The sequence below is a fragment of the Pelmatolapia mariae genome, linkage group LG17, assembly GCF_036321145.2.
Source record: "Pelmatolapia mariae isolate MD_Pm_ZW linkage group LG17, Pm_UMD_F_2, whole genome shotgun sequence".
Classification (NCBI taxonomy): Eukaryota; Metazoa; Chordata; class Actinopteri; order Cichliformes; family Cichlidae; genus Pelmatolapia; species Pelmatolapia mariae.
The window spans coordinates 9,981,873-10,007,438 of record NC_086242.1 but is presented as its reverse complement, the minus strand read 5'-3'; the positions used below and the strand labels follow the sequence as shown (position 1 = coordinate 10,007,438).

General features: G+C 38.8%; 3 protein-coding genes across 3 annotated transcripts; all 3 read right to left on the bottom strand.

Moving 5' to 3' along the window:
* Window positions 1-7,083: 7,083 nt before the first annotated feature.
* On the bottom strand, window positions 7,084-12,413 carry ube2nb (ubiquitin-conjugating enzyme E2Nb). Its single transcript, XM_063501117.1, has 4 exons — window positions 12,302-12,413; window positions 10,327-10,573; window positions 8,669-8,809; window positions 7,084-7,519 (listed from the first exon to the last, which is right to left on the bottom strand). Exons 1-4 carry the CDS (start codon window positions 12,329-12,331, stop codon window positions 7,476-7,478), a joined length of 462 nt encoding a protein of 153 aa, XP_063357187.1. The 5' UTR covers window positions 12,332-12,413; the 3' UTR covers window positions 7,084-7,475.
* A 2,447-nt stretch (window positions 12,414-14,860) lies between these two features.
* mrpl42 (mitochondrial ribosomal protein L42) lies at window positions 14,861-18,069 on the bottom strand. Its single transcript, XM_063460465.1, has 5 exons — window positions 17,960-18,069; window positions 17,458-17,521; window positions 16,102-16,186; window positions 15,739-15,899; window positions 14,861-14,982 (listed from the first exon to the last, which is right to left on the bottom strand). Exons 1-5 carry the CDS (start codon window positions 18,036-18,038, stop codon window positions 14,937-14,939), a joined length of 435 nt encoding a protein of 144 aa, XP_063316535.1. The 5' UTR covers window positions 18,039-18,069; the 3' UTR covers window positions 14,861-14,936.
* Window positions 18,070-18,753: 684 nt separating this feature from the next.
* pwp1 (PWP1 homolog, endonuclein) lies at window positions 18,754-24,826 on the bottom strand. Its single transcript, XM_063460464.1, has 15 exons — window positions 24,646-24,826; window positions 24,448-24,506; window positions 24,202-24,359; window positions 24,030-24,115; window positions 23,801-23,897; window positions 23,563-23,673; window positions 23,325-23,455; window positions 22,078-22,148; window positions 21,473-21,569; window positions 21,306-21,367; window positions 21,104-21,215; window positions 20,161-20,251; window positions 19,675-19,796; window positions 19,477-19,582; window positions 18,754-19,336 (listed from the first exon to the last, which is right to left on the bottom strand). The coding sequence occupies exons 1-15, from the start codon at window positions 24,709-24,711 to the stop codon at window positions 19,242-19,244; spliced, it is 1,464 nt and encodes a 487-aa protein (XP_063316534.1). The 5' UTR covers window positions 24,712-24,826; the 3' UTR covers window positions 18,754-19,241.
* Between the last annotated feature and the right edge of the window lie 740 nt (window positions 24,827-25,566).

Below are 25,566 nucleotides of genomic sequence, written 5' to 3'. Positions count from 1 at the left end.
AAAGTAAAAGAGTGAGTGATTTCAAAGAAGACCAGCAAACTCACCACCTAGAAAACTGAACCATATCCTCTGACAACTGACCGACACGGGGTTTGCGTTTCAAGTTAGTGGTGATTCCGATTACAAGCAACAGTCAAAACAGGATGTCTGCCATCACCTGTTGGTTCAACATCACCAGCATGTGACTGGAATGTTTTCACCTGCAGTCAGCAATCCCCGTGAGACATGATCCGGTGTGTCACAGGAGCAGGGCTATGTTTAGGATTTTGGCTCCATGTCCTCTAAAGCAGCAATCACTGTAGATGTAACTCAGTATTGTCACGTGCTTATATCTGTACACTGTACTTAGTGCCAGAATAATGGCCTTTTGTAGTATAGTTGTACAAAAGATTGTAGCCCCAAAGTGCAAAACAACAAAACCAAAAACCAAACAAAAAACAGAAAACATGACATTTTGCACAACACAATATTAAAATACCCAACAAACATGTTTGCTGGGCTAATTTTCCCTCCCATAACAACAATTATTTGCGGCTTGGTTGGTCTTGGACTAAAAATGGACACCATTATCTAAAGCCAAGAGCCCGCTGAAGTTTATGCTGCACTGATTTTTCAAATATTTTATCCATACATTATAATCACTGCTAATTATGAGGTATCTGTGTGATGCACCTCCAGAATTTACTGATGCATCTTGCTAAGCAGACATGCTAGCATTGGCAGCTAACATAGCTTTCCATTGACAGCCCCAAAATGGCTATGTTCGTCTTTAATAAACTCACCAGCCACTTCATTAGGTACACACATTTACCTGTTCATTAACTCAAATATTTAATGAGCCAGTCAAATGGTAGAAACTCCATGGCATGTAGACATGGTCAAGACAGCCTGCTGAAGATCAAACTGAGGACTAGAATGTGGAAAAAGCGACTTTGAATGCAGTAAGGCTGCCGCTGCCAGACTGGCTTGAATGAATTTCATATTTTACTGCGAATATTCCCGGGATTTATCCACAAGATCATCTCTCTGGTTTACAGAGAATGATTTAAAAAGAGAAAAGATCCATTGAGCAGTAGTTCTCTGGGTAAAATTGTCTTGTCAATGCCCAAAGAGAATGGGCAGTCTGCTTCAAGCATGATAAGAACAGTGAGTCAAATAATCACTACAAATCACACCAATATATTTAAAAATGCAAATATAACCATTTTAAATAGAGTATGCTGAAGCTCACTTTTTCTAGAGACATGCCTACAATTCTGCATTTGGGATCTCTGGCGTAGATAAATCTTCTAAATCAGAGAAACTCATTTTCAACCGTATGTTTCATTTTTTTCTACATGATAAAGAAATCAGAGAAATCTGTCAGCATGATTTTCTGGGTTTATATAGTGAGAAATGAACTTGTAGAATTACAGAAATCTATAACTTAATTACTGTGGTACAGTATGAAGGCCAATGGTGGAGGTCTATCTGTAGGAAAGGCTGAAAAACATGAAAATACCATTAAAAGTCCAAAATTTCTGTCCTCCTTCACCTTTTCCAAAGCCATGCAGTGGGCTGGAATGGAGTCTATGCAGGGCCATTTTTGGGCACCGGAACTTATGTTTGACACCCATGTTTTAAATGTTCTTTAGAGATGATTTGCAAAGCTAATATTTATTTATTGTATTCTCATAAGTAGTAAAGTCTTTCAATATGCCCTATAAAGCTAGCTACAACAAACCATAAAATGTGGTTCAAATAATACAAGGTTATATGTGAGGTGATGATTAACCATGTTTCAGAGCAGTAAACCGGAGAAGGACCCAGATTCTTAAAATCATAATCAACCAAAATTATATATATATTTATAAGAACATGTAATGCTTTTGATGCCGGCATGTTTGAACTCATATGTAAATGTGAGGCATGTGACAAGTTATGATTAAGACTTTGAAATCTGATTCCGAGCAGAGATTTTCTGAGGATGACCGCTGCAACAACAAACCCTTCCCTTTCCAGAGACAAATGCCTCTGTAACTGGTTAATGTTTTGCAGAAGCTACAGATAGCAAGAGGGGATCGTTTACTGCACATTCATTCAGAGAATGGCTACATACCCGCCTCAGTGACTCACAGTTGTCATATAAACCAAGCCATGGAGTCATAAAACATTGTGAAACATTTTTCACAGGTGATGAAACATGAGGCCTTCAAGACAGGTGACTCCTGCAGGTAGTTAAGAGAAACTACTGAATGAATTCCATCAGGTATTCAGATGTTTAAAATACCTGGTAAGATGTGACAAACTGAAAAGAACACAAATTTTGAGGAAAAAGTCTCAGGCTCCAGGTACCTTTGCTTGTAGCGCCATCTGGTGACAATGGTGATAATATATGGCTAGCTAATACAGCCACAATAAATTATAATAATAAATTTAAAAGATTTTCTAGGCTTTAAGATGCAATAACCTTTGGATTATGTATACAAACTCTATGCCCACCTATTTATCACAAATCAACCAATCACATGGCAGTAATTCAGTTAATTTAGACATGTAGACTTAACTGCTCAAAGTGCACATCAGAATGAGAAAGAAAGGTCATGTGTCCTGGTGTGAGAATTTCAGAACCACCCCCCCCCCCCCCACCCCCCCCCCCCCCACACACACACACACACAATCCATCTCTAAGGTTTACAGCAGGGGTGTCCAAACTTTTTTCGCTGAGGGCCACATACATAAAAATATAGGACAGGCTGGGCCACTTACTAGAAATTAGGTATATAACCTTAACTGTTTTAAAAATCACTTAAAAATGGTCAAATGTGTTATATTGTTGAATATAATTAAAGACAAAACTGCCTTCATCACAGTTTTCCATAAATGGATCTTTATTGATTTATGCAGAAAAAGCTTTGGTAGCTCACTCTCAGAACAGCAGCCTCAGATTTCTTCTTAGAGGGAATATTTACAGCACAGAGAAAAAACAATAAAGGGGAAAATGGGACGGGTAAATTTCACGTTTGTTATTTAAGTTATTAGGCTTAGCAACACACCTATTAACGTTCGTTTGAAACGGTTATCAACATTAACAGACTGAACTGGACTTAATAACAGGAGTGCATATAATTTTAGTAAATTATTCTGGTGAGTATCAGCTGCGCTGGGTATGTAAATCGGGCCATCCAGCTGCGGTGCTGATCCGATGCCACTCGTGCCAAAAAATCCGGACAAATGTCACTTGATCAAGGAGGAAATCTGCATCAGATGAGATCAGCTGACTTTGCATGTGCGTGCGCTGTGCACAGCGGTGTGTACTCTGTGTGTTAACAAGAAAAACGCATATAAGAAAGTGGTGCGCAAAAGCAGGCTAGTGACAGAATTGATGCGCATTATTGATATTTGAAGCACGTGTACCTGCACATTAACACACGGGTACTGTGGAATACATTTTTTACTCACCTAAAGCGCTCGTGCTCTCGTCCACTCCCCGCAAAAAATTAGCAGCTGTGCGGCGTCTGTGGCATCGGCGCTCTCATCGCATGCAATGGAGTAAAAATCAAGAGCACAGCTTTATCAAACAGCTGCAGTTTAATGTTGGCTGACGAGTCTTCAATGCGTCGCACAACTGGATTTCTGGACATGCTGACGTTGTTGAAGTCCTGCACTTTTTCCGGGCACATTATTTCGGTGACTTTAACGAGGCCGTGTTTTATGAGGTCTCCATCCCGACCTCATATTGGAGCCTTTTCCTGGACAATTTGAGCACAAAAAAAATACTGTTGCTCACCCTGCAGGAGAGCTACCATTTGCTTTAATTTTTGCTCTCGCTCAGCACCAGTGTAGGATGCATAGGCCTGATGTTTGGTTTCATAATGACATCGTACATTATACTCTTTCATAACTGCCACAGTTTCAGTGCAGATCAAACAGATACACGTCCCCATGAATTCTTTGAAGAAATATTCACTCTCTCGCCTTGTCTGAAATTTTCTGCACTCACTTTCTACCTTTCGCTTCTTTGGTTCTGCCATGTTTAGTAACTTGGGGGTAAATTTCTTCTGTGATTGTACTTTTTGGTGGAGCAACTGCCTTGATCAACAGCAGCTCCCCCTGGTGTTAAAACTAAGAAGTGCAATACACTCAAGCAAAAGTTGAAGTGCGGGCCATATTCTATTCAATTTATAAAATTACTTGCGGGCCAATTAAAACTGGACCGCGGGCCGGACTTTGGACATGCCTGGTTTACAGAGAAGGATCTGAAAAAGAGTAAATATCCAGTTACAGTAACAATAAGTCAAACTGCCATTCATTTATTTATTAACTTTTTCAGAAGAGCATCCTTCAACACATCAAACCTGAAACAGATGGGCTAAAACAGCAGAAGACCACTCTGGGTGCCACTTCTGTCTGCTAAGGACATGAAACAGTTTGCACAGATTCACCAAAAGTGGACAACAGAAGAGTGGAAAATGTTGGAGTCTTGATTCAGGGGTTTAAATTTTACTGTAAACAAATTGAAAAGATCTCCTTTTATGTTAGCCCCTAATAACCAAGTACCATTAGATGCATCGTCAGTCCAGACAACTTTACTTTTTTGGTTCAAAATATGAATCTGTGAACTAAAGAGAGTAGTAAATTCTCTTTCCATAGCAATAATAACAACAATAAATGGCTACCAGCTGGTGAGATTGCAATACTTCCATACGCGCAACATTTTTTTTTAAAATGTAAATGTTGCAATATTTAACTCATACAATATAACATGCTGAGAGACAGGGTCGTTGCTCACAGGGTTTCTGACTCAGTATTTCTGGGTGTGCCCACAGCGAAAAGGTTTTGTGGATGTGCATACTGCCCCGCCCCGCCCCGAGTTATGAGTAAGAGTAAAGAGTTCACTTTGTGTGACTCAGCATGGATAAATCTGTGGTTGTCTCCCTCCGCTGGACATGAATGGTCCTACTGCTTGCAAAAAATATGAAATGTCTTAAGGATGGAGTATTTAATACGCTGTTCAAAAATTAGCACTCGATCATCAGAGTATACCTCAAACTTAAAGGGCGTCCAGTTATGAAGCAAAAACCAGTGTGAATCAGTTTCATCTACTGTGGTCCAAAGGAAAGTGACAACATGTGCAGTGGAGAGGCAAGAAAAGCCAGCTACCAGAAAGGGGATTGTTTTACAGGTGTTGGCCACAGATCATTGCTTTCCCTTTATCCTAATGAATTTTTCTCTAGTTTTGTTTTTTCTCAGTGTGCTTGTCAGATGCCATCCATGTGTGTTGTCACAAGGTTTGCTGTGTCTCCCGGCAGCAGACACCAGCAGCAGGGCTGGTATCAGGGCTGGTAACAGATTTCCCACGCGTGGGACTAATAAAGGTTAGCTTATCTTATCTTAACATGAAAGAAACTCATAAGCCGTGAGCTTGTTTTCTTTTTTTAAGAGTGTAGAATAAATCTTAGCTGTAAGCTTTCAGCTCTGGAAACATCCATCCATCCACACATTAAACAAAGACTCCTCTTACTTACTCAACTCAGTTTATTACCAGAGTGTTTGAAGAGCCATGTATGCAAATGCACTGAAATTACTGACAGAACTCTTTTTTTTTTAATTCATCACATGGGGAGTTGATTATTCAGTTTGAGCTCAGTATGTTGATCAATATACTTCAAAAATCCAGTGAGTGACTGTTTTTTTTCCTTTAGATTACCATCAAGTCCCTCAGGGAAACAATAAATTAACCAGGTTTTAAGCCGTGCTCCATCTTCCAGGCTTCAGCAAATATAGCAGTTAGAGTTAATATTTCTGGACACCATCAAATCTAAGCAAAGCCTGTGATAATCCAAGAAAAAAAAAAATGAAAAGCTACAAACAGGTTTCGGTCAGTCCTCTCTCAGATGAGCCACAATGAAGCAACATGAAGGGTACAGGCAATGTAGCAGTGAACCTTTAACGTTATTTGATCCCTTTTAAAAGGAAAGTTTCTATATTTTCTGAAGCGTTCATCAAATTGAATCACACCCTGTGGGATTATCGTACAGTGTGCATGACATCCATTCTCTTTAGCCAATCAAAAATCCTTTTGAAGTTGAACACGTTTTATTTGTAACACCGCTCTTCCTGCTTCCACTGTGACCAAATTTACCCACGGGAACTGATTAAATGTAAAAGCAGAAAACTCTGAAAACAACCTTGTAATCAATGGCAAGAACCGCAACTTCCCCCTTAAAGAAAACACCCCCCTTCACCTCTGACGTCTAGTTTGAACCGTCCTGTTATCAGCTTGGTTATGATACATGAAGTAACACTGAAAATAAAATCGAAAACAGGCAACACAGATATAGCATGGACAGATAGTTAAAAATGAACATAAAACCAACAACAACTTCCTACACTCTTAAAAAGCTGACGTCATTTTCAACACACGCTACTCTGCTATGATATTTACAGTTTCTTTCAACACTGACCATCATCTGCCTCCCTTAATGTGTTGGGAATGACTTTTTAAGGCTGTGGAAGTACCCCGCCCACCCTCCCCAAACTAAACAGGGTCTGAAAATTGAGAAGGGAAAAAAATGAATAAAAGAAAGATTGAATCAAGTTTCTGAGACTTGTTGAAGCTTTCAGACAACAGGCTTACAACCAACCAGCAGCACTTGGATTACTGCAGGAATCCCCATTCACTGGATTCTAATCATTTCTATCATCTTTTCTACACATCTGACTCCAATGGTAAGGTGTGAATGAATACACAAAACCTGCAGGATACTAGGCACTGACTAAATTCTTTAAAACATGAGCTGTGGCTGTGAAGGAATGTGTATTCCCCATTAGCAAACCCGGCACTTACATTAGGGGCAGCTTGTATAAAAGTTTGAGGAACCATTTCCTGTGTGGAATCCTTCAGATTCATCCCTGCTGTGCATTTAAACTGCTGTTTTTGCTTTTCCCCCCTTCCAATTGTTTTGGGTTTCCCCCCGCCCCCATCCCTCTAAATCAAAGTTTTGGGAACCTACATTATTAATAGTTTATGTGTCATTTACTATTTCTACCGGTGCAGTGCTGAATTAACACATAAAGACATACAGATGTGTTGACAAATAATGCATGTGTTAAAAGAATGACAGCTTTAATGCATGTACACTTTGCAAACGTACCAGCATGTGCCTGGTTAAAGACAACACATTGTATTGTGAGTTTTAAGACTGTAATGGGGAGGGTCTCATTCTCTGTCCATGCATTTAAATAGCAACACAGGGGAAAGAAAACAAACAAACAAACAAAAAAAAAACAAAAGAAAGAAAAAAGAAAAAAAGGCTAACACACATTTAACGCGTCTTAACATATGTCACCCAGAGGTCTGCTGCTCATGTCATTTCTTTCAGATAGATTTGGACTTATAATATTTTTTTTCTCTTTTTTGTGTCCGTTAAATTCAAATGACAGAATAGGAGTATATTTTGTGGATCACATTCAGACGCCTCGATTCTCTTCTTCTATACTTCACTGTTGCCTGCGTAGAGCCTGGTCCATGTTCGGGCTGGGAAGGAAACAAAACAAGAGGGTTTTGTTTGGTATGAGGGCCATCAGCTGAGTACATAACAGTAAATAAGTAAAGTGCTGCAAGGTATACACAGGAAGCGCTAATCCCAGAACAGGCAGCAAAAGCACCTGAGAGGTCACAGGACTTCCAAATACAAAATTTAAATATTTAGGCTTTTCATTTCTGTGTTGCTTGTTTTTGATGCTTTACATACTTTAAACTTTATTATGTTTAGAGTTTGGATTGTAGATAGAGGAAAACAAGAACATCATGTTGAGCCACGCGAAGCTGATTTCGCACAAATGCATTAAATTATCGATATCCTAAAACAAAAACAAAAAAGGCTTCTGATCTCATTATGTGTTTCTGCTTTTACAGTCAAACCACAAGCAGAATATTTAAATGATGTATTGGTTTGGTTAGTCACAAAGATTTCCATGGAAACTGGCAGAGAAACCCTGTTTAAAAGCCCATCTCAGACTGCCTTTAACAACACGTAACAATTTGTTTCATGATTGACTGCTGCGCATACATGCATGCATTTTATTATCTCTCTTATTTAGTGGGTTTCAACTGATACCATCAAGTGAGACACGACCGAGGAATTTCATTGTCATTGTACACTCAGAAGTGGCATATCAGCCGAGACAAACCAATCAACTTCTTTATTAGACTCTCCAAAAAGATCATTAGGTGCAGACCTCCATAAGCATCAACTTATTTTCTTGAGCTGATAAACTATATGTTTCACAAAATGTTGGGAGAATAACAAATATATGCAGCTCTCACATGCATCATATACCAAGCAAACTTGAGAACTGTTACTATCACCTGGCTTTATTTACAGTAGGTCAGCAAGCTGACCCCTCCCACAAAGTCACCAACAGGTTTGTTGTTTTGTTTTCTGGTTGCTATTCTTCTCCTCCCAGGAAATGAACCATAAAGAAAACCATCATCTCAGCTTTGGCTAATTTGCAGCTATTTGTAAAGTGGCTGACAGTTAAGGTCAAGACCTGAGCTGTTGTTTGTTACCATCTGTCACAGCACTTCTCACACTGAAACCTGTGACCACCTGTGGCAGCAGAAATACAGTTTAACAAAGCCCATCCCGAGTGATCTAATAGAAAAAATAAATCTTCTCCTCACCTGTCTCAATGGCTTGGCTTTCATTTTTCTTCCACTGCTCTGCAACATCATTTGCCAGTGGATCATCTGGATTGGGAGCACTTAATAATGCCTGGATAGATAGCAACACTGTACGGATCTGCAGGGCTGGAGACCACTTGTCTGTGGGAAGATCAGGAAAAAGAGGAACAGGCTGGTGGGTTTAATGGGAAAAGAAACAAATCTGATGGCAAACCTAGTGTCAACAACTTGCTAGTGGCAGAGAGAGAAAGCAGTCAATATCAGGGCTGAGCTGAGCAGAAAGGCAAGGTAAAAAAACAAACAAACAAACAAAAAAACATGAGGGAGTAGCAGTCCTTTAGCGCTGATCAGTCTACTAAACAATCTCTTCTATTTTCCACATTCCCTTCTAAACATATATGCAAACACAACCATATACTTTCCTGATACATTTTATATACCAATTTGCTTTCCATTACCACATAATATCAAGATAATAAAAATTAAATCCATGATTCTATCATTATATAATAATGCTTATGTGCCCAAATAAATTATAAATACATTTGTTTGCTCAACAGAAAATGCAGAGACTTTGGGACTGTCATCACCTACGCTGCATCAGTGAACACAAGGAATGAAAGAACTGAAACACTTGATTCTGCAGCAGAAATCAGTGCACGGGCTCAGGAACAACCATTGAACAAAGTTTGTCTCTGCACTCATAAAACAAAGAGAAAACTCAGCTGTTTAAAGAAAAAGAATTTATAAGCAAGCTGTTGAATGGCAGCTTTCTTCCTGTGGACCTGAATTGTGAAATTTTATTTCATTTTTTTAATCAAATACACCTCTAAAGAGGAAACACCTCGCTTATCATCAGGAAAGCTGATGCAAAACAAAGGCTTTGTCTCCAATTATTTAAAATGTGTTGCAGATATAAAACTTAAAACGAGCCTTAAAAAAAGTCTGATATATTGTCTTTGTAACAATTTCACTTAAATAAAATAGTTTAAGCATTATAAAATCGTCACATAAAATATGGCTGTACAGTGTTCCAATCTAATGATATCTATCCCATCCCCCAAATCTTGATCTAGAACACATGTCATGAATTAATCTTCCTTTTTCTTACAAATACAATTTAAAAACTCATATTTTGACATTAACAATAAATCAGTTCAGTATAACATGAAAATGGTTCGTATTATTTCCACGCCCTACTGAAAGTAATCACCTAACTTCATTCTTCTTTCAGACGATGAGTTCTTTATATAAAACTGAAGGCATACTTTTCTCTACAACATGCTTTAACATGTCGGACGTTCACTGCCTGCTCATTGTAAAAACAGAACAATGCCAATGCAAATAAGTGTTTTCCTAAAGCATTATTATTATCTCTCTTATTCAGCGGGTTTCCACACAGGTGCCACACATTTGTACTTGGAATTGCAAGTAAATGAACCTGTGACTGCTATAAAGGCATAAAAGCCATAAGCTTTAACTGTTTGATGCTCCTCACTTTTACAAAGCAATAAGAAAAAAGCTGCAATCAAGTCCTGCAGAATGCTGTCAGTGTTGTTTCACACCAACATCAACCAGAAAAAGAAAACAGGATGTAAATATTTAAAAAAAAAAAAAAAAGAATCATGTAGATTATTTTTATCTCACGGTTTTCTTACCTTTCAAAATGTCTAAACATATTCTTCCCAGTTTGTCAACATTGGGGTGATAGATTTTGGTCATGAATCGCACTTTGGGAGCTGCCATGGGATACTCTTCTGGAAGAAATAGTTCAAGTTTAAATGTGCCTCCTTCAAAGGGAGAATCTTGAGGCCCTGCAATGAACACATGGAAGTAGCGTGCATTCCCTTCATCAGGCGTAGCAGTGATCCCTGGAACAGGCTCTGCCATCAACCGCTGCGTTTCCTGAGCAAGGTCATAGTGAGAAACACAGTTGTTGACATTTTGAATTTAAAAAGGAAGAAAAAGTGTTGCATGAAGAACTGTAGGAGGGTGTCAACAACAGACTTTTAAGTGCATAATGGTTCACAATACACAATCTCACCCCGCTTAGTCACACAAATACTTTCCACTTTACCTATATATAGACAAGAAAACATTTCCACAAGTTATTTAAAATGGAAACTAAAGGCAGTCAAGTGTCCGTGCAGTGCCTCGCACTGACAAATAATTCAGGGGCTCCACTTCATTTTAATCTAAAAATTTTTCGAAATTCAACCAATCATTTCCCAATACCTAAAACAAGCCTCTCTCCATTGCCTCCTTAATTTCTTGTAGTCTTTTTTCCTTCCTCACATTGTACTTCTGTTCGTGCTTTAGAGAAGTGGTTCTTATCTTTAATATGGAAATATTTTTGTGGCTGAGTACAAACATTTTTTAAGCAAAATACAGTAGCAATAAAGAGTATGTGAGCCAAAAACTGTGGTTTCAGACTGCTCTAAACAAAACTGCAGTTCAAACCTTCCGTTAAGGAGGGGCAGCCAATCAGAATCACATTAGCTTAAAGGGAGCTCTTCAAATAGCTTTTCTTGCCCAAACTCTGAGACATTAACAAACAAACAAACAAATTAGCCAATAAATAATCGCTGTTTAAAGAAGCAACCAGTTATCAGATTGACTGCAGATTTTTTTTGCCTGTCAGTCTGAATAAATTTGTCCAGATTACTTTTAGAAACTGTTTCAGTGCAAGGATTGTTCCACTTTACTGGGTGTATTAACAGTGTATCTGCTAAAGAGTTTTACCGCAATGAACACTGTGCGAAAATGAACAAGGAGGAAGTAGACTATCTATTTAAGATTTCTGCATTCGCTTGAGCAGGTGCACCAAAACATCTGCAATAAACAGGAAGGAAACTGATTCACTCTTAGAATTAGAAAAAACAAAAACGTTTCTTTGTTGTGAATGTAAACCAAAATGCCATAGGTTTATAAACAGAAGTTGATTCCGGTTTTCCCACTTTGCCTACGGTCGTGTTACTGGTTGTGAAAACCTGTTAAACCTGAGGAAGAGCTGCTAGACGTAGCGGAAAAGGCTGATCGCGCCCACTGCCGGGCCTGGCCCAGCGAAGCTGCGGTGAGGCTAAGGGAGGAGACCGCAGCCCTTAAGGCCTTGCATTTCTGTTTTAGTTCCATATATTTTAATACAAAAACTAAACAAAACATCACATGTTGACATGCTCGCGTAGTTGGGCTCGTACATATGTTTCGTGAGCACAAGGGCAGCGCTTCACATCAGCATCAGACATGTGTACGAATCGGCAACGCTAAAACTGCTAGCCTAGCTCACTTAGCAAATCCATTCATAGGGCGACTGGGACAAATTTCTACAATCAGTCGATTCATACTGAAAATGTAAGAAAGCAATAACTTTAACATTGCAAATTAGGCGAGTTAATAATTCCTCACGTATAAAAAATTCAACCACCGTCACAGCAGAATTCACTAAACGGAAGTGGCAAACAAAACACAGACAAGCGAGCTAGCTCGACAGGAGCTAAATGTGCTAGCCTTGCTAACGCCAGGCTACACGCGAGATGACTGCACGTCTGTGTCCATATTGGCACTGAATAACCGCTATAAAATACATTCAACCGCTCATTATGATATATACATATTGTCCGATGACAGGAGTACCTTTACAATCCTACGAGGCAGACCGGCCATCTTGTGTTAGCTATTATATTTTTAGCCGTTGACTCGCCTTCTCTTCAGGTTGGATTGACTGAGCTGCTGGGGCGGGGACAGATAACTCACGCTTCCGGTGGCTTCAGATGACGTAGACAAGTATGCTGATGTCTAAAGACTTCCATGTAAAAATATAAATGCTGCAATACTAAATAAATGAACAAATAAAACATATTATCAATCTGAAATTTTAGTTAAATGTTTTCAAAGGGTTCTGAATATATATATCTTTTTAATGCTGCTATTATTATTTTAAGAAGACAAAATAAAAGGGCCATTCTACAATTGCAGGAAAATTTCTGTCACACCCCAGAATTTGAAAACAGTCTATGCACAAAATACTAAAACTTTAATTTGTTGTGTAAGTCACAGCTGCTCTTGTTAAATAAGTGGTTCACACATATGGTTTAAAATACATAACAGCCTTGGAGAATTCCCCAAATCCCAATTTGTCCCAACGTCTTAACAGCCAAACTGGTTGTCAAGTATAAGATTTTTTAAAAGTTATGAATCAGCTTTCTTTATTTTATGAATGCATGTATCTTGTAATTGTTGAACGACATAACAAAGAAAAAGTGACATATCAAGTCACATGCACACATCACGGGTAGACCAAAGGGCAGTCCACTTTATTATCTTTTCTGACTGGATTGCGCGTATTACCTTAACTAATGCAACCCTACTGCCATATTACCAAAGGAAGTTAAATGAATTTCAAAGATTTCTTCCTTTATTTGTATAACGACATTCATCTTTGACTTTCACAGTCCATTTCACTCCACAGCTTACATCTTTTTATGACAAAACATTAATGCTAGCACAGATTTGCAACCTTGTTACTTATACTTGTTTCCACGCAAACTGCCATAGAGTTCATCTACCAACTGGAAGATAGATGGTTTGATTCTCAGCTCCTCTAGTCTGCGTGTCAAAGAATTTTAGGCACTAAATCCTGAGTTGCCTTGATGCATCTTTTGGAATCTAAGTGTGTGGACAGCAGGCTAAAAAAAATCCTCAGCTTGTATCAATATATGTATCTGAAAATAAATTGGTAACAAATGAATAGTCTTACCTGAAATTGAATGTGTGTTCAGTATGAGAGTGACTATGTGTGATATAAAAAGAACTTTTTAAACAATATTTATTTTAAATCTGTTTTTTTAATGTTCCTGAGCATTTGTAAAAAGGTTATGCTGCTTGAGATGGATGTATACCATTTTTTGATTTTTTTTTCTTAAATACATAACAGAAAATTATCAACTAAAAGAGAATATTGCAAAAAATAAATTGCAGAGTGGCCCAAAATCATGAATTAATATTAAAATTTTAAAACTGCCCTTAAATGGATGAGTGTTTGCTTTAATATTTCTCTCCATCTTCCTCACAACACTATACGTAATGCGTAATAAACAAACACACAAATAGAAACTCATGTGCATAGAAAACTAGAACTACCACCTCTCAGCTGCAAGCTTCTGCTAAGCTCTGCACTACAATTTACACCCATGTTTCAAACTAGCATACAAAAGCAGCCGACACATCAAAACCATCAGCCTGTATAGCCTTGTGCTGATGGATTCTTTGGGCACTGTCAGGTGGAGAATTCAGCTCTGTGGAGTGGGCTTCTTCTATGTTACACTCAACAAGATTGCAAAACCAAGATGTTGTTAAAAAGCCTTAAAAATCAATAGAGACATTTTTCACCCTGGACACTATCTGTTTGACCTGTTGCCCAACAGACTGAAGAACGGTTTTTATCCAAGTGACACATCATAGCCACAGATCTACCAAATGTGGGTCAGATATGAGGTGCATTATCACATTTGCATTAAAACTGACACACTCATCACTTGCCACAACCTGCTTCAAGCGGGTGACATTCAGGCCACAGTTTGCCCACAAAATACAACCAAAAGAGAATGACCTTTTCCCCTCTTCTTCTGCTGCTGTGTTGTACAGGTAGTTAGTTGTGCTTTGAAAGTGATTCACTTTCCCCACACGTTGTCCTTTATGCTAACAGTTAGGTAGCAGAAGTAGTGTCTCTTTAACAGGTTCCTATATTTTTCAGCATAGCTGTTCAGCATACCTCTTTATTGAGAACTAAATGTCTGCTGAGCATAAATATAGTAAATTTAATTTTCATTCATTATGTTTACATTGCTACAATACTGTTTGGTTGCTAGGCAACATGTTGACATTATAAATCGTCATTCATAATTAAAGTTTCAGGGATATGAACTAGATGCTACCATCATGAAATGAAAATGATACGACACCTTTATAAAAGGTGTTTACATGTGCATAAAGGAGGTTGGTAGGTGGCTGCTAGCCAACATAATGACATCACAATATCTGATATGGATCTGTACACCTGGAAACTCTGAAGACTCTGAAGACACACGTGTGTGACTTGCCAGGCTACTCGAGAACCACTGCTTTACATCATCAGTCTAAAGAAAATTCTACTGCAACTGTGAAGTCCAGTGTAGTGGCTGCATAAAAAAATAGTAACTACTAACTTATTATTTAACAGTTTATTTAACATTATTGTGACAACAAAAGAATATCATTTGCTGTTTGGTAGCTATCTGTCCTTCGGTGGGTCCTTATTTATGCGTCGCCTTCGATATCTGTGAACAACAAAACAGAGGACGATCAATACAGAACAACAAGTACAGACGCATTTTTAAAGAGAGAGCACATTGTCTTTCAGCTCTTTTACACCGTTTCACAATCATCCAATGAATAAAAACAACAGAAGGAGCAACAGAGTGTCCTCATCAAAGTTGGCAACTCATCTAAATCTGCTGTGCTAACACTGTTAAATCAGCAAACTAGAAGAAACAAGGTTGAGTAACCCACTTTCAAGGGAAAATTTCTTCAATATGTCATTTCTGACCTCCAGCTTGCCAGTAAATATAGTGATGAAAAGCTTAAGACCACTTGAAAAATGACAAACAAACATGGTTGGATCTTAACAAGGTTAAGAGCTTCAACATGCAACAAGAAGAAATAGCAGTGAGACAAAACCTTTTTTTGAGCATGCAAAAAAACAAAAGACCTGAAACCACCCCAAAACAGAAAACCCAAACATGAGCTCAGTAATAAGTAGCTCCACCGTTATTGCTAATCACTTCAAACATTTTTCAAGAGGTCCTAAGCTTTTGATCGGGACTGTGCAATACCAATAATACCTCTAACATAGATATATCCAGATAAACAATTTTCTATACATAATTCATCTTGTTGATCCAAATGTAAACTTTGGAGGAATAAATCAACAATAAATTACTAAAGGGAGACCAGATGAAGAATGTCTGGGCAAATCTCCCACCAACATTTTCATCACAGACCTTTGCCTATGTGTGTGTTACTTGTGTACTTACTGTCCAATTGGATAAAAGCGGTGTTTTGTAGTGAAGAACATCTTGCTCAGCTCCTCTATTGTGGGGCCGTTGTCCTTGAGCACCTCCTTGCTGAGGTGGGCCTTTAAAACCTGGTCGTGCGTCTCGACCTGGTTGGCCATTGGGTCTGGTCTTTCTATAGGCTGCAGAGATTCATTTCCCATTTTGTAAATACACAGTGTTTTATTGCAATCCTGCAGCTTTTTCACTTGTTGTGCACAGAACAGTTACATCTTTTCTAATGGCTGTAAGTCTGATACTTCAAGTTTATTTGTTATAAAATAATAACAGGTCTAAAACTATATCCAGAATACTTTTGAAAAAAGCTACACAGTACTGCCTTACCTGGGTAAGCTCATAGGGAATGTCCACAGTGGGATGGTAGCACACTATGGTTTTTCCATCTGAGGTCACACCAATTTCCACATTACTAAAGCCAAAAAATTGAAAGATTAGTATCTATGTCAAAATAATGTAATCTATCATTAGCTACTTAAGTAGTTGTCACATTTTTTTTACACTTCATTAATTATTCCAACAACACAACTACAAAAATGTTAAATATTTCTGCAGCCAATTCTTTATATTTTGCTAGTTAAATGGGAAATATGTACACCAATTTTAGGTTTGTACAATTCTAATGAGCTTGAAAGTCATTATTTTGTATGACCACCTTTATTCTTCAACACAGTCTGAACTCATTTAGGCAGCTTTCTTGTAATTTCTTTAAATATTCTTCAGGAATAGTTCTCCAGGCTTCTAGAAGGAAATTCAAAGCTCTTCTTTGGATATTGGCTGCTTTTCTTTCACTAGCTGTCAAAATGATCCCACACTGCTTCAATAATGTTGAGGTCTGGGCCCTGGGGAGGCCAATCCATGACTGATGGTGTTCCATTGTGTGTTTCGCCATACTTTTTCTGTATTGGCAGTGTGTTTGGGATCATTGTCATGCTTAAAAGTCAAGCCGTTGTCTATCAGACTACATCCTGATGGTATTATGTGGTGGGCCAAAACATTATGATGCTTTTCTGAGTTTGTTTGTTCTATTTTGAGAAGATCCCCAACACCACCAAACAACGACAGACCCTCCACAGTGGCTGTGGACATCTGCACAGATTGATGGTGATTGGAACTGAAGATTTAAAATTTGAATTAATCATTCCATAAAACCTGTTGCCACAAATCTTCAGTCCAGTTTTTGAGTAATTTGGCATACCTCAGCCTTTTCTCTTCTTTAAGAATCTAGTGAATTTCCAGTGAAACAATTTCTGATGAGGCACTGGTGAACAGTAGATGGATCGACTGAGGCATCCTGTGTCAAGTCTATGCTGGATTTTTTCTCCACTTGTTTAGTTTCATTCGATCTTTTAGGGACACACTTCATCCCTTGAGTTGGTTGCCTTTATAAGGAAATTATGTTTCCTTATGTCAAGCACAAGGATGGGATTGAATTTACTGTGAAAAAGGCGCCAATGACCAAAGAAAAACTTTCAAAGTCCTTCAGAAAGAAGGAGAAATACCAATTGAGGCCTCTTTAAAAATTACAACCAAGTCTGGCTGCTTGGAGTCAAAATTTAAAGAAATGAAATAAATGGTTGCTCAAGACTTTTGGACAATATAACACGCAGTGCTAATTCTAATCCACAAGTTAAGATCATCACTCTTCTTTGTTCCTCTCATGTTAATTTGACAAATACAAACCATTCAGGTCCATCAAGAGAAGTAGTACCAACACTGGACTTCTGGCGAGCTGGGACCAAACAAGCTGCAGCAGGAAAACAAACACAACCAGCACAGATGTAACAGAAGTCCAGACAACTAATGACACAAATGGACAAGGTTCAACTTCTTAGCTATAAATGAAACTCTGAAAGCTTAGAGACCATAACACAAAGATGGAGACAGCAGCAGGAACTACTAAACACAGATACTAGACACAGGATGCTGCTACGTAGGATGTGTTACGTTTACAGTCACTAGAAAACGTGTAAACTTGTAATATATTAAATTATTCGCAGCGAGTATTTTATTTTATTTTTGTACAGACACACTGTGGTTTGGACAATGAAGGCAGACTCGCCACCTAAACTGTCAAGGTTAGCCCGTTAGCTTTCACCGCTACCATCGCTGTTAACCAATAAATCTGTAAACTCGCGTACACTCACATGACCGCCAGCAATGACAAATAAAGCATAAAACTTACTTTGTACACGCGATAACCGAATGCAACCGGAGAGTCGCGTTAGGAGACTGTTTAGTCTGCACAAACGACCCGACGCCATGCTTAATTATTTTCTATGTGCAACACTGTAATATTTCCGTCTCTTCTTTCTGACTCGGCTCCAACAGTTCCTCTGCTACACCTATCTCTTTCAGTATTTCTACTCTGACTTTATTTTGAACTCCTGCATTTCACTTCAATTTTCTTTGACATCTAACATACTTGGATTATTTCAAAATCTCTAAAATGAACTGAACTTCATGCTGCTACATAAAATATTTTTAAATATCTTAGAAATGTTTTGTTTAAAATACAGTTGAAGCCTAGGATCCCCAAAAATACTCATAGTTCAAATTCCCAGTGCGCACATGCATCATGTAGTACTTGTGATACCTTTATTTTCTGTTTTTCTTTAATATGATTTAAAAACATTGATTGCTCATAGGCTGTTACTACTCAGCCCTGCTGGTGACTAACAGTAAACTGAAACATTTATGAATTCTTACGTTTCATACTTTACATTGTAGGTGGTTATTTTTCCATATATTCTTAGTATTAGGTCCAGTTTTTAAATGCATTACATTTTAGCACAAAACCCCAAAGAAAGTCTTTTACTTATTTTTAAAGATTATAGGCTAATGTACAGTACAACCATATAAATATTTAAATACCCCACATCCATACACATCCTTAATACAGCCATCTAGTGGTTCATAAGTGGTTTGAAAACCAAAGAACAAAATCAACACAAATCTAATGAACTGTGTTTATTTCTTGAATATATCACAGTTGGATGAGTCCATTATTTATTTATTTTTACACTTGAGCCAAATCAAATAACTGTACAGACATTTTTCCCCCAAATTTTTATCTATTACCAGAAAAGGGTATAAAACCACTGTTCAGATCAGTGTGCATGGTATTCTTGAGAAAGTAATCTAAGCAGCATATTACATTGGTAATGTACAGAGAAAAAAACTGCATGGATTTTAAATTTCACCCAGTCATTCAAAATTTGAAAGAAGTCCACTTATACTAATATAAGAGCAACTGTTCCTCGACTTTCCTGAACACGTCTTTAAATGTTCTTGTCAGCGGCCTTATATGTGGAAAGAGAGAAGCTGACTGAGCTCTTTGGTTCCTTTAGGCCTGGTTTTCAAAGACTGGCCAGCCTCTCAGTGGAGCTTCCACAAAGAAGCCACAAGCATGGCAGCTTGATGTGTTTCCACATTAGCTCAGTTTATCCATTTTAACCAGACTGTCGCTAGGAGACCTCCATGTCAGATGTGGCTGCAGCGCTCGATGCCTGTGATCCCGTACTTGCCACCAAGCGTTCTCGACTGCCAAAGACCTCGGCCACTAAAAGCAGTCACAACAACATTATAGCATCATTAACTGAAGCAGCATCAAAAATAAATGTTTGCCACTTTACTTAACCACAAGTCGTGCAGTTGCTTTTGGAACTAACTTCACATGATTTACAAATGATTTAACTTTACCTGCTGCAACATCACTTATATCCCAAACTCGCAGACCTTCCTTCTGTCCCCCAAAGGCATAGATGAAGGGCAGGTCGGGGCAACATGACGCGCAGAACAGCACACCCTGATCACAGGTTACAAAGTCAGGTTAAACATCTTTTAACAACCACTTTTTATACACATGGAAAAATAATCCACAACACACCACAAACTTACCATTTTCATATCCCGCGAGTGCACCAGGTTGGGTTTGTTGCCTAAAATGTCCCAAATCTTAACATGTTTGTCAGCTGAAGAGGTGACCATGCATCCTTTAATCTGGCTGCTGAGGGCCAACCCTGCAGGAATTCAAAGGGGGTTAGGCATGGTTTCTATAGCACAGTCATTACTGTATCTTTTCAAGAACACAAGGAAAGGAAGGCTCCACTTGGTTGGGCTGAATCACAGAGCCTCAGTGTTACCCAACTGTCTTCATGATTTCCTCCAGAAAGGAAGTGGTTTTGAGATGATGATGAAAAACAAGCCAATCACGAGTTTTCCCACATTTCTCTGGTATGTATGAACAACGTTAAGGAACGCTTTCATATTTTCCCAAATGACTCATTTCCAAGAAAAAAATAACCACTTCCTCTTACAAAAGAAAAGCTTATCTAGAGTTTAAACTGAAAAAAAGGGACTGAACACACACACACACACACACACCTGACACTTCTTCATCGTGTGCCCTCAGTGTGAACACCGGTTTATCTGAGCGTGCATCGAGGCAGTAGACAAAACCATCCTCTGTACTCGCCTGAAAAATAAGAAAAAAAACCCACATGTAAAGCACAGAGCTTATGAAGAACGACAAAATCAACAGAATGAGATACGCAAAGTCTTTTGCACAATGACCACACACCAGCTGGAGTCACAGCTGCTCAGCCGGGTTTTAAAAGGAATGTGATTTAATGCGGTTAAGCTTTGATGCTTTTGTATGATTTTTTTTTTCATCCTCTGATGAAAAATCAAAAAACTGAGCAGAAAAAATCTGTAATTTATTGTCTGGTGAAAACAATGCAACTGAAACAAAAGTGGTTTCACTAGCATAAACCACATCTCCACATGTGATTATGCTGGTCGAGCTCTGAAAATGACCTGGACGTCAGCCAAAAACATCAATGTGAAGCACCAGTGCGGGGAGAAGGCGTAACAGATGGGTCATTCTGTGTCAGCTGAACAAATGCTTCCCAAGCCTGACCACCTCACATTTCCCTGAAAAATTCCAAGGGAATGACACACTTCTTAATAGGGAAAGTGCCAAATTTATCTCTGTTATGTTATGGCATAGCAATATTCCAAGTCAGGCCCAAAAGCTTCCCCTTTGATGTCTGAGTCATTGTTACAGTTAAAAACAATTTGTATGTAAAGAAAATTTAAATAAACTGTCTTACAAACAGTGGCGATGACACTTTGCATATTCAGACATGCCCCGAAAATAAAAAAAAAAGACATTTAATATGAGCACTGGTACTTTTATGGGAGCTGAGAATAGCACTTGTTTCTTAGAAAACTTGGGATTCTCTGTTAATTGAAATCTACATGCATTTTACTGTGTTCTGCACAGCTTGTCTACTAGAAAATCCTGGAGGATGTTTTAAGGACTCACCAGGAAATTGCAGGGTAAAAAGTGGTTCCAGACCAAACGTTCCACTTGGCCACTGAACCTCCACGTCCGATAGCTGCTGTCTGGACTCCGACAATCATAAAGTACAGCTGTCCTGTAAAGAGAACATGTTAAGCCTCCAAACTTTTGTCAATCCAAAATTTTCCTATAAAATCTGGTGGTGAGGAGAACAAATGCCACGAACTTGTCGTAAGATCCCGATAGCAAAGTCTGGGCTTCAAACGGGTGGAATGTTAACGTCTGGACCTGAAAGACAAAAATGTTTGTTACCCAGCAGCTCAAGGCTGTAATTTCTGGGAATGCAACACTCAATATAAACTGTGAATTGTATTTTTATTTCTCATTGAATACCTTATCAGTGTGTCTGCGCAGGGTTGTGGCTGGCTTGCCTTGAGACATATCCCACAAGATAACTGTTTCATCTGCAGAACCGCTAGCCAACACGTTCCTAAGAAAGAGGGGACTGTGTTTCAGGAAAGACCCACTGATGTACAGATATGTACAGTTATACCACATGCATCTAATATAAACAAAGTATATGAACATCTCTCAGCCTCAAGTAAAGGAATTCAAGTATCTCTGGGACTTGTTTACAAGTGGAAGGAAGAGTGGATCGTGTGATTGAAAGATGAACTGGTGCAGCATGTTTAAGTCTGTTGTGGTGAAGAGAGACCAAAGTGGGAAGGCAAAGCTGTCAGCTTACTGGTTGACTTGCTTTCCTACCCTCACCTATGATAAGAAGCAGGGGGTAGAGACTGAAATAATAAAAGCTCAGATACAAGCTGAGGAAATGAGCTTCATTTACAGGAAATCTGGGCTCTCCATTACAGATGGGTCAATTTTCCGAGAGTAAACGGAGGCCTGTTCATCTCTGTTTAGACTCCTGGCACCGCAACCCACATGAGAATAGGTGGTAGAAAATGGATGAATGCATATTAATGCAATCTGATACTGACCTGACCAGCTGGTTCCAGGACAAATCCAGCACTGCATCTGTGTGTCCCTCAACAGGTTCTGCTGCTGCCCCCTGTTATTTTTAAAAGAACAGACAGAAACCCTTAATTACTAACTCAGTCTCAGCCTATATTAAACCCATCAGAGTTTACTAAATGGACCGGGACTAATATAGTGCTTTCTACTAGAGCTGGGTATCTATTTGATTTCTATAACTGAATCGATTCAATCCAATTTTGACTCAAACAGTCAGAAATATTATAATTATGATCATTTATCATTACATATTCATATTTTTTATATGTACAAAAACAAAGCTGTTGCTTGTGAGACTTTATTAGAGGTGCAAGCATCACAGCAGATGCCTTTGTGTCAAAGTAACTGAGGATAAAACACAGAAAAACATGAAGGAGATTTTCCTGGCCTGACTTTTTATAGCAGATAACCGCCTTAAAAATATTCTGCAGTAGATCAAAAACTGAAGAAAACCACAAATCAACATATGAATATTACCTGATACTGCTAAAGTGAAGCAGAGCAAAGTTACAGCGGCCGACAGCACTGTACACAATGGTAGACTGGTGCGTAATGAGCAAGTGAATAATGCAGAAAATGGAGACTTTTGATGGTAAACTAGTCTCTGAGTACACTGAGAGAGGGGGCTGTGCAGGAAGTGTGATTTTTATTGTGGTGGAAGCAAAACAGTGAAAGTAAGAGGGAATTCATGACAATGTTTTTCAAACGTGAAGCGTAATTTTGATCTTCTTTTGCTGCTGATTCAGTAAATTTTGGTCAGAGAGTGACGAAACCTGCAGCTTTAGAATCTGTAAGACGTCAGCTTTCACCTGATGGCGTGTCTATGAACGTGCTGTCGGGTGAACGGGGGGATCCACGCTCTGTGTTTACATCTTTTTACCTGCTCTCATTTCCTTATTTAGTTGTTTGGCAGTTGTTGAAATAGTTTTGTGAGTTTTAACCTCAGATTCTGATATTTCTGGTAAAATACATTTATATTTAAAAATCAATTCAGGATTTAATGAAAGCGATAGCACATTATTGAAACTAAAATCGATTTGATTTGGGGAAATCAATTTTTTTAAAGCCACCCTTACTTTCTACTCCATTTGAGCAGGAACACTTTTTTCAGTGTTTTAAGTGCTTTTTACCTAAAACTCACACACTCTCACTCTGATGGGCATCTGAGGGTTCAATTTCTTGCTGAGAATACAACCACTAATTAGGTTTTTACCTTTTTGCTCTTCTTTTTCTTCTTGGAGGCTTTTTTGCTCCCCAGAGAGAAGGCTGGCTCTAAACAGTCCACCACATCCAGATCCCACACGTCTATCTGAGGAGTCATGTTGCCCACAGCTGCATAGTTAGCTGCAGGTTAACACACACACAAACAGGAGACAGTGTTTGCTAAAAGGTCCTATACAACAAAACAAGAGACTTTATCTACATTGCATTTATCATTGATGTTTTCTTACATGTTCCTTCTGCAGGATTTGGGTCAAAATTTAGCCACTCCACACACAGTGGATAGGCTGGCAGCAGAATATCGTGATGAACATAAAGGGAGTCCTCCTCTGAGTTGTAAACTGCAAAGTAACACATTTAGCTTATTTTAAGCCACAGCAGCAGTATCCAATGAACAAAATTTCCTTCTATTTGCTGAAGAAAATCCTCTGTTATCTGTCCATCGGGTCAGTAAATGAAGGCATTTACCAAAGATTTCCAAATTGCAGCAATCCTTCTCTGCTTTGCCTGCCAGGATCAGGTTGTCAGTGGGTTTGATTTGAAAGTCCTCACGCTCATACTGGTCCTAGGAAGGAAGTTATCCAAAATAATTAACACAAATTTCTTGCACTGGAAAACAAATGAGGGGTTTTAAAGTTTATAGCAGCTCCTCAGACACAACACAGAATGCATGCACTTATTTTTGGAGGCCACTCACTGTGTCTTTGATGGTGATGTAAGGATCCTCCTCATTAGAGCTGAACACTGTGAGTCCAGCCAGGCTGTCACCAAGATTAGCGGTCACTAAAACAGAGGCAGAACACCAGAAGATATGGGATGAAGCGGCAAATCTACTCAAATAACCAAAGAGCACCTTGCCCCTTCCTCACCTGCGTCCTCTTCATCATATTTATCCAGGCCATACTCTGCTAGCTCATCCTCCTCCTCCTTTCCTTCTTCACTCTCATCCTGTGGCACTTCAGCAGTATCACTCTCTTCAACAGGTACACCCTCAGCATCTTCTTCTTCGTCGTCAGCTGCCAGTTCCCTGGGGGCATTCAAAGAAGTAAACAAAAAGTACATGACAGCAGGCACAGTGTGATGGGATACACGGGAGCAGTGAGCCTTTAACATACCCCAATTCTTCTTTCGCTTCAGTGATGATTCGCTGGAGCTCCTCCTGGCTCAACTCAACCTAGAGTTAAATTTTAAAAGTGGCTTTATTATTTTAAAATATATATGCCATTTGCTCGAGGTTCAATACGTGTAAAAGTTTGGGCACTGCCATGTTTACAGATTAGCCGCCGGTCGGCTAACATGCTAATGTTACTTACTTTATCCGGGGTTTCCTTGGCAACGCCTCGTTTTACCCACCCGATACAAGTAATCTGGGAGCTCATTGCGGACAAACTGTACGGTTTATGTACTCAAAACTTTATAAACTACACACTAAAAGACTATTTAACCTCAGGCACGCACACTGGGGGCGTACATGTGAGTTTCACTGGGTCCTGCGACGCGTCTTGATGGCGTTTGAGGAGCGTTGAAAAATCTGCCTGATCAAAAATGTAGCAGAGAAACTTGACACACAAAGACTTCTGAATTGAGATTTCTAAGAGGAATCCCTCAAAAGCAGAATGTCAAAGTAAGCCCACTTTGAAGAAGTTTAATTATACATGTAACGCCTGAGATTTATATAAGAAAAATAGTGTAATTTCAACAGTATGTTTCAGTTTTACTATTTGTTGAAGAAATTCTGCTGTAGTACATGAAAGAAATCTGTCAGCACGACTTAAATAGCAAGAAATAAATAAGCTCTAGTAGCTTTTTTTTAATTCACAAAAAGAGTTATCTTAAAAAACCCCACAAAACTCTGGACCCATTGTTAACACAATTTCCATAGCAGGTAGTGAAAAAGGGAACTTTTCTGTCATTTGTTTATCAGTTACTTACTTTGGTGTAATACGAATGGCCACGTGGGAGCTATTTATCAGTAGGGAAAACTGTAAAACTTAAATGAAAAAGTAGTAAAAATTCTTAACATTTTCCAAAGCCGTCTAGTAGGCTGGATTGTCTTTGCAGGCCAGGTCAAGCCCCCCGGCCTTATGTTTGACATCCCTGCTGGTTATAGAGTTTATTTGGTCAGGTGACCATTAAAATCAAGGATAATTTAGACAGTGCTGTGAGGCGTTTTAAGGTAGCTGCTTCTGCTAAGTATCACTGAAAAGTTTTTGCTGAGTGTTTGATTTTTGCCT